Source organism: Rhinatrema bivittatum, chromosome 2 (assembly GCF_901001135.1).
Source record: "Rhinatrema bivittatum chromosome 2, aRhiBiv1.1, whole genome shotgun sequence".
Taxonomy (NCBI): domain Eukaryota; kingdom Metazoa; phylum Chordata; class Amphibia; order Gymnophiona; family Rhinatrematidae; genus Rhinatrema; species Rhinatrema bivittatum.
This window is the reverse complement of record NC_042616.1, coordinates 182,763,435-182,780,761: the sequence shown is the minus strand read 5'-3', so window position 1 is coordinate 182,780,761 and position 17,327 is coordinate 182,763,435. Positions and strand designations below refer to the sequence as shown.

At 40.9% G+C, this 17,327-nt stretch overlaps 1 protein-coding gene across 5 annotated transcripts in view; it reads left to right on the top strand.

Moving 5' to 3' along the window:
- The window catches only part of ICA1 (islet cell autoantigen 1), a 294,496-nt gene that overhangs the window by 164,672 nt on the left and 112,497 nt on the right, over positions 1 to 17,327 (top strand). For all 5 annotated transcript variants that reach the window (XM_029588952.1, XM_029588957.1, XM_029588956.1 and 2 more), the window contains exon 9: positions 17,103 to 17,191. In XM_029588952.1, the coding sequence (XP_029444812.1) occupies positions 17,103 to 17,191 (89 nt within the window). The remainder of the gene's footprint in view (positions 1 to 17,102; positions 17,192 to 17,327) is intronic.

Below are 17,327 nucleotides of genomic sequence, written 5' to 3'. Positions count from 1 at the left end.
ACCTCCTTTTGATTTATGGTTGAAAAAAATGTTGTGCTTAATTACTCAGGAATTTCTAACTGTGCATTTTTTGACCTCCCAGAAGAGAGAGGAAACCAGGAAAGTCTGGGCTCCATATTTTATGCAGCAATCCTTGGACTTCCAGCGTCAAATCAGTTCTCTAGGTGGTGAACAAGATTCTATACCTCAAGACTAAGAACTTTCTGCCCTGATGGAGAGTTATTGACTATTGAATACTGTGTGCTCATTTAACATGTAAAGGTACTATTCGGTATTGGGGGAGGGAGGGGCTGGGAGGGAAGGCACACTAACGTTTATTTGTTATCCCAGATAGTTACCTATTTGCTACACAAGGTATTGCATCCATTAAAGTTCCAGTATGTGCAAATTTATCTCCTGCATATTCGTTGTGGATATCCTAAAAACCCAACTGATTGTGAGGTGAATAGGTAGGGACCTTTGTTTTAAGTTTTTATTTTATTTTACCTTGGAATTTTAGTATTTATTACAAGAACAAAAATGCGAGAAACCAGTGGAAAAAAGTCTCGCTATATTTCTAGGTAGACATTTTTGTTCTTGTAATACTGATAAAATTCTTGGGAAAAATAAAATAAAAACTGAAAACGAAGGTCGCTATCAATAGGACAGATTTGGGAAGTCTTATTGTAGAAAATGGATATCTTGGCTGCTTTTGATACCATTGATCGTAAAATTCTTAGCTGCCATTTGACAGAATTAGGGATCAATGGACAGCCACTGAGCAGGTTTGAATCCTCCTTGAGAGACAGAGTTCAACAGATTCAAATAGGTGAGAATAGTTCTGTGTGCTGGGATAGTCACACAGGGTTCTGTGCTTTCTGCGATGCTTTTTAATATTTTTTTGTTCCTTTATTTAAACTATTAGCTGGTTTGGGTTTGAATTTTTATATTTATATCACTGACATCCAAATTTTCATTCCCATTAAGAATTCTTTCTCCATCTATTGAATTTTTAAAAATTTATTTGGGTACTATTGAAAATGGATGTCGCACAATCGTCATCTTTGAATTTGAAGAAATCTGAAATCATCATATTATCAAGAACAAAGGACTTAATAGGAAACCACAAAATGGAGTTAGTGGACACAGTCTGTGATTTGGGAATATTGCTTGACTCACTGATTCAACATACAAGGGATTCTTACATCACTACAGGACCGCCATCCTACAGAAAAAAAAGGAATACTATGCAAACAAAATACACCATTTCCAGTTTGATGCCCAGGCCCTATTTGCTTACGTAACACAAATCACTAAATCTACCCCCCACCTATTCTAGACGAACAAGCTCTTTCCAAGGCCAATGAGCTCGCTTCATTCTTTCAACAGAAGATCTTAAATACCCTCGCCCTCCTTCCTCCAAATACAACACCTCTCAAGTTAGGCGAGAATCCCAATTCTCTTACTAGACCCAAATTTGACAGTTTCGAATCAATCTCCACTAAAGAGATTGAATCCCTTCTAAAAAGTCAGAAACCATCCAGCCATCCGGCTGATAACATCCCATTGAGACTCCTGCTTCTCATCCCAAACGTGATCTCAGGACCTCTGACCAGCATCATCAACAGCCTTCTAACGCAAGGAAGCTACCCAGACAGTCTAAAAACTGCCTCACTCAAGCCTCTCCTAAAGAAACACAACTTAGACCCTAATGTACTAGCTAATTTCAGACCCATCTCTAACCTCCCATTCGTTGCCAAACTAACGGAGAAACTGGTAAACACCCAGCTCTCTGAATACCTAGAAGACCACAAGATCCTATACCCTTCGCAATATGGTTTCCGCAAATCACGCAACACGGAAACCCTCCTCATTTCACTTACAGACCATATCATTATGGGGTTAGACAAAGGACACTCCTTTTTATTAGTCCTGTTAGACATCTCGGCGGCATTTGACACCGTCAACCATACCATCCTGCTGGATCGCCTAGCAGATATCGGCATTGCCGGATCTGCCCACAACTGGTTCAAGTCCTTCCTCAGCAATAGGACTTTTAAAGTCAAAATCAACAATAAAGAGTCACCCTTAACAAAATCAACTCTTGGTGTACCACAAGGATCCTCCTTATCTCCAACTCTCTTTAACATATACCTCCTCCCCCTCTGCCAACTGTTAACTGATCTCAACCTAATTCATTATCTGTACGCAGACGATGTGCAGATTCTAATCCCCATAACTGAATCAATTTCAAAAGCGCTCACCCATTGGAATAACTGCCTTTTATCCATCACTAATCTACTTAACAGTTTAAACTTGGTACTCAACGCCTCTAAGACAGAGCTTCTCCACATCTCCTCAAATGAAAACAATATCTCCCCACCATCACCACACAATTCTCTCACTACCTGTAAGCAGGTTAGAGACCTTGGGGTAATTCTAGACAATCGACTAAACCTAAAGAAAATGGTCAATACAACCTCCAAGGACTGCTTCTACAGACTACAGGTTCTAAAACGACTTAAACCACTCTTATTCTTCCATGACTTCAGGACAGTCCTCCAAGCGCTTCTGTTCACCAAAATAGACTACTGCAGTGCCCTTTTCCTAGGCCTCCCCAAATCCACTACCAAACCACTGCAGATGATACAAAATGCGGCAGCGAGATTGCTGACCAGTACCAGCCGCGGCGAACACATCTCACCCATCCTCAGGAACCTACATTGGTTACCAGTGAATTTCAGAATTCTATACAAATCAATCACCTTAATTCACAAAACCATCCATCATCAACTTCAACTCGACCTGGAAATCCCATTCAAACTCCACTCCTCTAACAGACCAACTAGAGATATTCACAAAGGCACCCTGAAATACCCCCCCCCCCCCACTAAAGCCTCACGCCTCTCTACAACCAAAGACAGAGCTTTTTCGATAGCAGGCCCATCTATCTGGAATAGCATTCCAACAAATCTCAGATTGGAGCCATGCCTTTTAACGTTTAGAAAAAGACTTAAAACCTGGCTCTTTCACCAAGCCTTCGCCGATCCACCAGACAATCACTAGTTGTCTTTCACTCTAACCCGGTCTGGCATTTATACTCACGAACAATGGACTCTGACACTTCCAGGTTAAAGCACCTTTTAAGCTTTTAACCCGTATGCTCTATGGTAACACTTTATACTTATTTCCTGCCTTATCTTCTTTCCAGCTTGTCGCAAGCCTCCAAGTTCTCTTTCCCTGTTGATTGTAACTTTGACCTATTCCTACCTATTGTTATCTTTCGTTTACTTGAATTGTTACTCCAGTTATACCCTTGTTAAATGTAAACCGATCCGATATGGTTATTTACTATGAAGGTCGGTATAAAAAACTGTTAAATAAATAAATAAATAAATTTATCCATGAGTACAGACACAAAAAGTTGGATTCATGTTGGTCATTTTAAGCTTCAAATGCTGAAACAACTGAAACCCTTATTAGAAACCAGATGATTTTAGGTCTGTTCTGCAATCTTATTTTTTTCTGGCTTTGAGTACTGTAACGCCCTCTTTCTGGGTTTACCAAATACAGCATTCCGTTCACTACAGCTGTTACAGAATTCAGCTGCGCGCCTACTAACTATATATAAAAAATATCATATCACTCCAGTGTTGGCTAATCTCCATTGGCTTTCTATTCATGCCAGAATTGGCTATAAAATATTAATGTTGGTACATAAGCTTATTAGTAATGTTAAAACCCCCTGGATGGGCACAGTGTTATGAATATATACTACATCTAGGTCCTTGCGCTCACAAAATAAAAAGCTGTTGGAGATTCCATCTATCTGACAGGCTCATATGGGAGAGATCAGAGTCCGAGCTTTTTCAGTGGCAGGCCCAATTCTGTGGAACAACTGAGAACCTAGACTGATATTATCACTTTCAAGAAGGCTTTGAAATGTGACTGTTTCAGTATGGATTTGTAAGGATGGGAAAAAGCAAGAAGTTAGCTTGTTGCCAGTTTGTTACCAGATGAGCTAGTAGCTTTAAACGCTCATGTTGCAACCAAAATGATAAAGGGGATGTAACAGCTCCCCTATGAGGAAAGGCTGAAGAGGTTAGGGCTGTTCAGTTTGGAGAAGAGACGGCTGAGGGGGGATATGATAGAGGTCTTTAAGATCATGAGAGGTCTTGAATGAGTAGATGTGAATCGGTTATTTACTCTTTCGAATAATAGAAGGACTAGGGGGCATTCCATGAAGTTAGCAAGTAGCACATGTAAGACTAATTGGAGAAAATTCTTTCACTCAATGCACAATTAAGCTCTGGAATTTGTTGCCAGAGGATGTGGTTAGTGCAGTTAGTGTAACTGGGTTCAAAAAAGGTTTGGATAAGTTCTTGGAGGAGAAGTCCATTAACTGCTATTAATCAACTTTACTTAGGGAATAGCCACTGCTATTAATTGCATCAGTAGCATGGGATCTTCTTAGTGTTTGGGTAATTGCCAGGTTCTTGTGGCCTGGTTTGGCCTCTGTTGGAAACAGGATGTTGGGCTTGATGGGCCCTTGGTCTGACCCAGCATGGCAATTTCTTATGTAGGGCTGGGGAAGTACCATTTTTTTAACATGCTGCGCTCTTGCAGTTATATACTATGTTTTTCCATTTGTCGCATATATTTTTCTAGAGTAAAAGAGCTTTTGTGTTATGATTGTAAGCCGCTGTGACTTTTGAGAGAATGTGGTATAAAAATGAATTTAAATAAATGGCACTTTTTTATTTATTTCTTTTAAATTTATAAACATATGATATTACGCTTTTTACCAAGAGTGGAATGGCCTCAAGGCAGACTACAACAAATTTACAAACAGACAATATTATTTGAATTAACTATACAGTTAGAATCAAATTGGCTTTTTAATTACTAGATTCAAAAGGTTTCCTTCCCATGTGGGTTCTGCCTCCAGTTGCCCTGAGGATAATCTCCTAAAGGGAGTCCAGGATCTCTCACCTCCTAGTTATTGCAAGGATGTCCAATCAACATCTGTCATTCTGATGTCCTGCACCAGCTGCAGCTCCCCCTTCACTGAACTATGCCTAGTGACTAGTGCCAAATCACAACATAATAGATTCAGCTGTATGAAGAACTCTATGAAAAAGTGTATTTTGCAACCGTCATATATTGCCACAGTATGCTTGTTGGCTTATATAAGCCCGTAGAGCACTCGGCTTGTCTAATCATAGGTTGCTAAAACCTATGATTAGTTTGGGTCATTTTTGGGCCATTTTTTGAGATCTAGTGACTAGTGCCAGCATTCCTCTACCTAACAAATCCAGTTCTTCTGAGAGCATAATGTAATGCTTCTATATTGCTGCAATAATATATAACTTTTACATAACACTTAATAGACCCATCATTTTTGTGATAACATGTAACATTTATTAGATTAATACATTTATTAGATTAACTTAATACATTGGTAAATAGGTTTAGAGTTATTTCCTTCATCAAGTCAATGCAGAATGAGCTAAGGATGAAGAAATCTGTGTATAGAAGTAAATTGTAAGTTGGTTTCCTTGGTAAGGATAAATTTATTTATTTATTTATTTTACCGCCTTTTCTATACTGGTGATAGTGTGTACATCACATCGGTTTACATCATAACAAAAGCTTGGAAAATACATTTTAACAGGGAATAACATAAGGGCTGGGGAATGCAGAGAGAGGCATAGAAATATAGAGCAACTGGCAAAAGGTTTTGAACCTAAGTAATTATAAGTTCTTAGCATAGGTTCATAACAAAGTGAACTATTGGTACATATTATGCTATATAACATCGGTCCCAAAGCTTTTTAGCATAGCCTTTGTTAATGTCCTAGTTCACACTTGATAAGCAACAGAATACTTGATAAGCAACAGAACACTTGATAAGCAACAGAACTACCTACTAATCTGAAAACCGCTACAATCACACCCATTTTGAAAAAAAAGAACCTGGACCCGAAAGATCTGAACAATTACCGCCCTATCTCCAACCTCCCCTTACTCGCCAAGATGACCAAGAAAGCTGCATTAAAACAACTCAATGAACACCTTGAGATCAATAATATTCTCCACTCCTCACAACACGGCTTCAGAAAGAACCGCAGCACAGAAACCCTTCTGATCAACTTATCTAACAAAATAATAAGAGTTTTTGACAACAAATTAAACCACTTATTAATACTACTTGATCTATCTGCAGCCTTTGACACTATAGACCACAAAAAACTAATATCTAGTCTTACCAACATAGGTCTATCAGGAAAAACTCTAGACTGGTTCTCCTCTTTCTTAAAAGACAGGTTCTTCAAAGTCACCCTTAATAACATCTCATCTGATCCATATCCCCTAGAAACCGGAGTACCACAAGGTTCTGCCCTCTCGGCCACCCTCTTTAATATATACCTACTCCCACTCTGTCAATTCATCTCAAATCTAAGCTTTTCATGGAGGAAAATCTGATTTTTTTGTAGGTAGTGTTACCTCTTGTTTGACCAATATAAAATTATGATACAGGAAAGCTTTCAGAAGCACCTAGGTTTTGTGCTCAGGTTACATCTTGGGACAAATCTTTGTGGTTCAATTAAAAAAAAAAACAAAAAAACCACTACCTGTAAAGAAACTCCCCCCCCCCCCCCCCCCCCAGGAATAATGGGATTTTCCCGTCGATAGCCGGGCTGAATTAGCCATGCTGTTTGGGAAGCGCTGCAATCCCTGGTAGGCGGAGTTTCTCTTAGTTGATCACAGAGTTTTAAACTCTCTTCCTGCGCGGTTCCCTCACCTTTTCAGTTTCTTTTTTTCCGCGAGCTGTTCGCACGCGGAGATTTTCTTAGTAAATTTTTTCTCTGACTGGATATTTTTCAACGATTTTTTTGTGTTTTTTTCTCAAGAATTCACATCTCAGATGGCTCCGAAGCCATCTGGATTTAAATATTGTCAATGTGGCAAAATTATGTCCATCACAGATGGACATAATTATTGCTACATTTGCCTAGGCCCCGACCACGATCAAAAATCGTGCCGGGACTGTGGCAGGATGTCGCTGAGGGCCCAGTGGTACCGGGCCACGAAGATGGAAAGGCTCCGCATCGGATCTTCGGCCCCACCATCTTCCATCCATTCCTCGCCGGGACCGGCGAAATCGAGTAAGGTACACCCGAAGAGGGCATCCTCGCTGGGACCAGCAGGACTTGAACAACCTGAGAAACGATTAAGGCCAGGGTCTCACACACCCTCAGAGCCTCGTCCAAAAGCCGGGGATCCGGCAGGTGAGCAAAGTACCGGAGAGTACTTCTTCAAAAACTGCGCCGTCTACGTCGAAATCGCATCACGATGCTTCAAGAACGAAGCACGGATACGGCGCGTCTACGGTGCATCGCAGTCATGAAGCATCCTCGACACATCATACGAGGCATGGAGCACCTTCGACACACGGAGCTACGGCACACAGAGCGGATATGATGCGAAGCCTATCCCATGACGCACCTACAGAGCATATATTGATTAGGGATGCTCCAACAACACATGGTGCCAAAACAATGCATTTACAATCACCAAGTGTATCAGACAAGCATCAACAGAAGTTACATCACATAGCTTCTTCAAAATCAAGAAGTTCTTCAAAAATGTCCTCAACTTCTGAAATTGATATTCAAGGCCTCTCAACATCAGGATCTTCTCCTAGTGGTAGCTCCTTGGTGAGTCTCTCATCACTTTCCAGAGAGAAGAGACGTTCTCCTTCATTACAAATACCATTAACAAAACGTATTCAACCTTCACCGGTTATACCTCTTCAAGGTCAACCTAAGGGACAAGTACCAAAAGATATTTTGCTTGAGGCAATTCCAACAAGAATCTCAAAGCAAAAGATTCACATTCCTCCACAAGGTACTTTGGCTGCATCAACTATGACGAAATCTCAGATATTCTCTCCTCTTTTTTCCAAGAATTGGAAAAAAACAAAGGAATTACCACCACAGCGTTCTCCAGAAGATTCTCCTGAACCGCCTACAGGGATAGAACCTCTAAAACCAGCAAAAGACGATACTCCAACTCAACCCATCAGCCCAGGTTCCCCGGAATCAGTTTATTCTGTAACTTCCTCAACAGGTATGCCATCTGACCCTCAGGAAGGTTTACCTGAACCATATTCTCCTCCGGAGGTCTTGACTTATTTGAAATTTGTTGAGAAAGTAGGCAGTCTTCTTCAAGTGGAAACAAGAAGAATACCTGACCCAAGAGCTGAAATGCTCGGTATCTTAAAGATCTTCGAATCTCCTCCCGAGCCCACCGCTCTCCCACCTCATTCGGTATTAGAAAACCTACTCTTCAAAATTTGGAAGACTCCTTTCTCATCACCGGCTACTTCTAGAAAAATTGATATCAAATATAAGATGCGTAATTCAACAATTTACGAATCTGCCCAACTACCACACCAATCAATAGAGGTAGAATCAGTCTTGTCCAAGGCAAAACGAAGTAAGTTGCATTCAAATACTCCACCGGGCAGAGAAAAATGCCTAGATGATTTTGGAAAAAAGATCTATCATTCCTCTATGCTCACAAATAGGATACAACATCACCAATTTTACACTACGCAGTACCTATTTGAAACACTCCAAAAACTGCTTCCACTGTGTATATCGGAAGACAACATACCACACCAGTCTTTCTTGGAGATAGAAGGACTTAGGCATTTATTACGCTCTATTTATGAAGCTTTCGAATCTTCAGCAAGAGCGTCTGCTTCAGCTATTGCGGCCAGGCATATGGCTTGGCTTAGAGCCAGCGCTATTCGGACGGATGTCCATGAGAAGTTGGCCGACATTCCATGTATGGGCGACAATCTCTTTGGAGATAAATTTGGAGATATCGTATCACATTTGAAAGAACAAAGTGCAGCGGTGCAATCTCTCACCACTCCTGCAGATTCTCAGAAGTCGCAACATCGATTCTATCCTTACCGTCTGTATTATTCGAGACCTTACAACAGACCTTATACGAAGTACAGGCCTCAACAGTATGTCCCTCCGAGAAATGCAGCTCAGCAGGGCGCTAGGGGTCATGGCAGGCAGCAAAGAACAACAAAACAAGTACCAAAACCTCAGCAGAAGCCTGCTTCCTCTTTTTGAAATTGATGCAGCCACCACCAATACCTGCTTTCATAGGAGGACGCCTTCAATTTTTTCTCCAAAATTGGGATTCCATCACTTCAGATCAGTGGGTACTCAACATTATCAGAAACGGTTATTCTCTGAATTTTCAATCCACTCCATCTCTTCCTCATATTCCTCCGAAGAGGATGATACGATCCCACTCCACATCCCTCACAGCTGAATTGAACAACCTACAGATTCAACAATCTATACAAATTATTCCCCTTCATCAGCAACACCAAAGGTTTTATTCCCAATATTTCCTCATTCCAAAGAAGTCGGGCGGCCTACAACCCATTCTAGATCTCCGACTTCTCAACAAACACATCCAGAGAGAGAAATTCAAAATGACTTCTCTCAAAAATATTCTACCGCTGATTCAGCCCAACGATTGGCTATGTTCCATCGACCTGAAGGATGCATATTCCCATATACCAATTCACCCATCTTCTTGGTGTTACCTATGTTTCCAAGTTCAGAATACACATTACCAATACAAAGTTCTCCCATTTGGCCTATCTTCAGCCCCAAGAGTATTCACCAAATGTCTAGCAGTGGTGGTGGCTCACCTCAGAAAACTTTCGATCCAAATATTTCCTTATCTGGATGACTGGCTAATAGTAGCATCGGACCAATCGACACTGAAAGAACACATGATACGCACGATCGAATGCCTTCAGATGTTGGGACTTCTAATCAGTTTCGAGAAGTCTCACCTACAACCGACTCAAATACTTTAGTTCATAGGTGCTCTCATACACACAGTCAGACAGAGAGCATACCTCCCCAGGACAGGATGCAGAACATACAATCATTGGCACACAGCTTACTTCACAGAAACCGAGCATCAGCACGCCAGGTGCTTCAACTTCTAGGTCATATGGCAGCAGCAATCTATGTGGTTCCTCACACCAGACTCCACATGCGCCTATTGCAATGGGGTTTAAAAACTCAGTGGTCTCAATACATACAACCACTCAGTACAAAGATTCAAATTACAAACGCAACGAAAGAGGATATTCGATGGTGGCTCCCTTCCAAGAATCTTTCCTCGGGAGCTCCATTCCGTTTACCACCTCACCAAATAACTCTGACCACAGATGCCTCCAACAAGGGTTGGGGAGCACATCTGGGAGAACTGAAAACTCAAGGTCTGTGGACCCCTCAGGAATCTACATACCAGATCAGTCTCCTGGAGCTGAGAGCCATCTGGATGGCACTTCAAACGTTCTTGGATCAGATACGGGGATCAAGCCTCATGGTATATACAGACAACCAGGTAGCCATGTTTTACATAAACAAGGAAGGAGGGTCCGGTTCCTGAACTCTCTGCCAGGAAGCAACACAAATTCTACATTGGACAGTCAAGGCCCAAGTATCAATTCAAGCAACGTATCTTCCAGGTCTGGACAATGTGACAGCAGACCGTCTGTCGGATTTTTCATCCACACGAATGGTCCTTGAATCCAGAGGTGGCACAAAAGATCTTCAAACAGTGGGGATTTCCCATAATAGACCTCTTTGCCACGGAAGCAAACAGACAAGTCCAAACCTTTTTCTCAATTTACCCCAGCAATCAAAGGATGGCTCCAGATGCCTTTCTCATTCCATGGATACCAGGCTTGATGTATGCCTATCCACCCATTCCACTCATTTCTCGAACAATTCAGAAATGCATCCAGGACGTATCAGACATGATTCTAATAGCCCCGGCATGGCCGAGACAGCCCTGGTACACGTATCTCTTGAAACTCTCAATTCATCCACCGATACCACTACAAAACCTTCCACATCTTCTGACACAGGAAGGGGGCTCATTACTTCACCCCATGAATCAATCACTTCATCTCACAGCGTGGAGATTGAAAGGCAAATACTAACTCCCTTAGGCTTATCCTCTCAACTAGAGGATATTCTAATTGCGTCACGGTAACCTTCAACCAGACGTAACTACAAAGGAAAGTGGCAGCGCTACTTGGACTGGTGTACTCCAAAGAACATAAACCCTTTCTCATCCACGGCCACTCAATTGTTGCAATATCTGCACACACTCTACAAAGCAGGATTAGCCACCACTTCGGTGCGAGTTCATATCAGTGCTGTAGCAGCTTTTCATGATCCTTTTAATAACCTTCTAATGTCTAACCCACCCGTTGATATCTAGATTCATGAAGGGAATGGTCCGGCTTCGACCACCAGTGACTAAGCCTCCAATTCCATGGGACTTAAATGTAGTGCTGGAACACTACCACCTTTCGAACCATTAGACTCTAGCCACATCAAATATATGACATGGAAAACAGTTTTTCTCATTGCCATAACTTCTGCAAGGAGGGTCAGTGAATTGCAAGTCTTAGTTCACTACTCGCCTTATCTTGAATTCTACCATGACAAGGTGACCCTTTGTCCTCACCCTTCTTTTCTACCTAAGATGGTAACATTTTTTCATCTTAACCAAACATAACTCTACCTATTTTTATGCCAAAACCACATAGTAACGAACGTGAAAAACGTATACACACATTGGACTGTAAAAGAGTGTTGGCCTACTATAAAAACAGGACTCAATCAACTTCGAGACCTTCTCAACTGTTCCTTTCCATTAACCTGAATGATCCTGGTCAACCAGTCTCAAAAAGGACTATAGCCAGTTGGTTATCACAATGCATACTTTTTTGCTACAACAAACGCTCCATCAAACTACCCACTAAGCCTCAGGCGCACCAAATTCGCGCCACCGCAGCATCAGTTGCACACTTAAGTAAGGTTCCACTGACTGAGATCTGCAAAGCGGCAACATGGTCGTCAATTCATACTTTCACATCGCATTATTGCCTCCAACAGCAGACGACCTCTGATGCGGCACTAGGCACAGCAGTCTTATCACTAAAAAAAACATGAGACTGTCTACCACTTCAAAGGTTGATGTCCTAACCTAACAACAATAAATATACAAGGACACAACCAGATAGCTGGGGACTCCCAAACAGCATGGCTAATTCAGCCCTGCTATCGACGGGAAAAAGCAAGTTTGCTTACCGTAAACGGTGTTTCCGTAGATAGCAGGATGAATTAGCCATGCTGACCCACCCACCTCCCTAGACAGTCTCAAAGAGTCAGACACACCTTCTGAACTTACCTCTCGCTTGGCTACAAAGAAACTGAAGAGGTGAGGGAACTGTGTGGGAAGACGACCGCGCAGACGCACAGAGTTTAAAACTCTGTGATCAACTAAGAGAAACTCCGCCTACCCGGGATCGCGGCGCTTCCCAAACAGCATGGCTAATTCATCCTGCTATCTACGGAAATACCGTTTATGGTAAGCAAACTTGCTTTTTCTAGAATACTCTGCTATCTTATCAAAGTAGAAATTCTCAGGCCAAGCCTTACTTTAGCTTATTAAATTTGTCTAAAGCAATGCAATACTGTAATAGTTGATACAAGCCAAATTAGATCTGAATTATCATGAGTGAAATCTTTGTTGGAAATGGTATTTACAGCAAAGATGGTAATTCATGATGTGATTAGATCAAAGTTGTTTTCCATTTCTGTTCCTCTGTTAAGATGATAAATTAAGCAAAGGCATTCCAGTGTCCGTTTAAGACTGTTGACAGCATTATCAAATTTGTTTCAGCTTCTGGCACTATTTTCCACATTTAAGCCAAAAAATATTGATGAGACTTAGTTCAGTTCTAATTTCACTGGGCAACAATGAAAGTGTTACTGACCTAAAAAGGTCCTACTCTGTAGTATCTTGATGTGCTGAACACGAATATGACCATGAAAAGTTTTATTGGCTCTCGTTTTGAAGATATTTAATATAGTTCACTTTCTATGTTTAGTCATGTAAATTTATCCAGTAGGACTGTAAATAAGCCTAGAATGATGTAATATTACATCATATTGCATAATACCATCATACACACATCATCCAGAGTTTATTACATCATTTTCTGATGCAATGCAGTTCTACTGCCATGCTGCTGCTGAGTAAGCTGACGTCAGCAGTGTCCTATATGAAGCCCAGTCAGACAGGGTGAGCATTTGAAATATTCATGCTGGCTGACTACTGCTGGACACTCCGCAGAGATGCTCCCGAACAGGTGTACAAGAGACAAGCAAAGAAATCTAAGACGTAGTCTATGACTTCATTTTTCAAACAGTATTAACCGTAGGTCTCCTATTATTGGCATACAATTCAAGATGTAATTATATTATTGCATATTACAAAAAAACTAGAGCCAATTTGCATTTTCACAGTCACATTCGTGTTTAGCACATGGAAATGTATAAGAATTGACTAATTTCATTTCCGTAACATGACTTTTGTGAAAATTTGTTGCCCAGTGTTTTCCAACCTCTGACAGACTTGTAAAGAGTTCTGCTTCTGTCATTTTCTTACACAGTGATGTAAGTTCTGGCACTTATTTAAATATGGGGCCTTATTAAAAATGACTCTTCCCCATTGTGTCTGTAGAAATCAGTCTTTAATGATTTTTTACATAGATCCATGAATTTAAAAAAATATTTCATGCACAATTGATGAGAAAGTCTTTCTGTCTAGAAACATCAAAGAAAGATGTTCAGCACATAAACTATGGGGAGGATTTAATAAGCTGCATTAGGGCATTACTGGGCAGAAAATAGTCGTAACACAGGGATAATGCTCATTATTTGAAATACAATGTGTTATCACCCCTGTAAACCTGGTATAATACATGTATTTAAATGGCCAGATTTACATGCAAATTAGCTCATTACTAGGTCATTTTATGATAATATAAGGCAGCTTGCATCAAAAATTGTAAGTCACATTTTATGGAAAATTGTCTACCACTTAAGAGGTGTAGCGAACTTTCCCTGTGCGCATAGGAATGTTAACATGCATCCACTCCAGGGGCTGGCCCAAAAGGCCAGGAGTCCCACCCCCACCTCTCTTTGAGGAAAGTATAAAAATTTAATAAAAGCATAGCATGTCTGGTGCAGGTGAAGGTATAGGCCCTGCCTTCTCTATTCCAAATCCTATCTGCTTATCATGAAAAAAACTCCCGGACCGCTGAAGCCTCTTGCCCTTACCTAGATAGCCCTGGTGGTCCAGTGGGGTCCAGAGGGCCCCCTAGGTGTTTGGACTCATTGCTGCAATTTTCTAAATGGTGCCAGCTGGCCGGTTTTATACCTTTACCCCTGTTGCACCAAAAGTAACTATACAGTCGACTGGTGCCATTTTGAATATTGGCGACACTAGGCCCAGAGTCCTAGAGGGTGTGCTCCAAACCCCATTGAACCAGCAGGGCTATCTAATTAAGGATCAGGGGATGGAGTGGAGGTGAAGAGGTCAAGAATTGTTGTTTTTATTTTTCACCAAAAGGGGGCAGGGACTGAGAGGAAGAGGATGGGGTCTACACAAGACGTATTACTATTTACTCTTATACTGTGGCCATTTAAAGGGGTGATGGTGGGGTGGGACTGGGATCTCTTGAGACCCTCAGGGTTTTTGGACTACTTGGGAGGAGGGGATTCTTTGTGCTGCTTAGGCCCTTTAAGTGATGGCAACCCTAGACCATGGGGCTACCATCACATAGTCCACAATTGTGACACTTGAGCTCTGGTAGTTTTACTGGCACCAAACTCCTGGGGAAATTACCATGGAATCTACTAAGCTGCAGCATCCTCCTGGAAAAATACTGCAGTTTAGTAAAACAAACTCTGTGAGATGGACTGTTTGGATATGCTTAGAATAGTTATATATGAATATACAAACAGCCGGATTAGTAGCCTTACCCTCCCTAATAGAGTGGGGTTGGGCTGGATTGTATTCTGGACTATTGATATATTGTGTTCTATTGTGTTATACCATTTGTTTTATTGCTGTATTGTTTGAATTTAATTTAAAAATTTATTTATATCCCGCCATTCTTTAATTCATGGTGGAGTACAACAAAGCATACATAAAATTAAATAAGATGCATGTAAATAAAAACACAAAATTAACTATAAATAGGTGATTAATGTATGATCTGTTGTAAACTGCTTTGGGTTGAACTTTTGTTAAAGGAAGGAGGTCTAAAAGTCTAGAATAATATAGCATGGGACATAAAGGGGTTTATCTTGAAACATTTAAAAAAGATTCTTGGCGCTATTATCAATTACAGAAAATGTACCTTTTGGGGGAAAAAAACGAGTTGGGAAAAACAGTAAAATAACAGACAAAATGCAATTTTCATCATCTTTAGTGAATCTGACCTGTTAGTTTTATCTTGCACAACATTGTGTTTTCTGTAAACATATTTCTTTTCAAAGGCATTTCATGGGATAAACAGTGTTTTACCAACAGAAATGGCCTTTTTTCAAAACTGATTGCCCAGTATGTGGGTAGGTTTGTACTTAAGCATATACTTGTAGATTTTCAAAACTCTGCATGTAAAATATTCCAGAAAACTGTTTATGTGCATAACTGGAAATGTAATATTCCTGTCAGTAAATGTGGTAGGATAATTTTCAAGGCAGATATATGCACATAAGTCTGCTTTGAAAATTGATGTAAGCTATGCATGTAATTGCTGTATAATTTAGGAATCTGTTATACATCACACCCCTTTTTGATGTTTGAAGCTAAGCCCAGATTGATAGCTGTGTATAACATAAATGATGGCAAATAAAGAACAAAAAGGTCCATCCAGACTACCAGCAAAGGGGCCGATGCAATATTTTGGCATTGAACAGTCGGCGCCCGCTTTCTTAATGCACCCCCAGGCACACACCCCCCCCCCCTGGGGGCGCCATGCAATATTTAAATTAGGGGGTCACATTAGCAAGGAGGCGCCAGGATTGCTTGCGCGCCCCTAGTGTCTCCTTGCTAAAGAGAGCCCGAGTGCATCGGCCCTCTGCAGGTTAGGAAAAACGACGCTGAGTTTATTGGCGTCAGTTTTCCTAAAGGCTGCACAACTAGGGGTTCAGGAAACGGACTCTTCTCAATTGAGCGTCAATTTCCTGCACCCGACTGCCGGTGCTTTTTTAAAAAAACTTTTTTCCTTTATTAAATTACTTTAGTTTTTCCTTCTACTTAATATCGCAACGATATTAAGTAGGAAGCAGTAGAGAAAAGCAAATTTTTTTGCTTTTCTGTACATGTGATGAGCGCTATTTAGATTCACTCCATGTTGGATGCGGGTTGTTGAGGCGCTAACTAATCTCCTGCGGGTTAACAGTGCGCTCGGCTGAGGACGCTGTATTGCATCGGCCCGCAAAGTGTGTTTAACCTTTGTAACTGACACTTTGTCCAGGTTGCCTCCATACCTTCTGTTTGGGGTTGTAATTGTTGCTCCGTGCAGATTACTCCTATGCAAAAATGCTACACCTAAATTATCACAGGTTGCTTTGCTTCTTCATTTTCCTTCCTTCCTCTAGCCACTGGGGACCCTCTCTGTTTATCCTGTGCCCTTTTGAATTCCATTACAGTGTTCACCAAGGGTGTAATCTTGTAATATCACATATAAGTTAACTGATGAATATGCGCATACATTATGCACCTAATTTATCATATCTCTAAACCATACAAACAAGTCACTCATGCTCCAGTTTCATGTGATGAGTGCCTGATTAACAAGCAAACATGTGTGCATCAGTTTCCTCGGGAAGTTATCCCAATAAAATTACACACACACAATTACACCTGCTATTTGGTGCACGAGGTTTTGTTGAGAGAATTTTACATGCATACTTTTAAAATCAAAAAGTATGCATGTTAATCCCTGGAGTGTCTTTCCCTAAGGTGTATAAAAGTAAGAGAATACAGTTTTTATGTGTAACTTTATGTGCGTATCAGTTGCCTAATTTTCCAAAGACCATTTCTGCGTGTAAAGCACTGCTGTGCCTGCAGATGTCCCTTTGACAATGACCCTCCAGTTGTTTCTCTTTTAAAATTATTCCATTCATCTGTTCTAGAGTTTACAGGATCCTATCGACAAATTAACTGAGAAGGAAGACAAGAGTGAGGTGGTTCCGCATGACATCGCAAATCAAGCAGATGATCAGTAAGTCATTATTTTGTTACTTAGTGGAAACTATACTAAACTATTTTTCTCAATTCTACTTTCTAGTTTATTTTTAAGAGTCTATACAAAGGTGATCTTTCGCTCTTCTCTTCCATCTGTCTGCTTGTATATATGT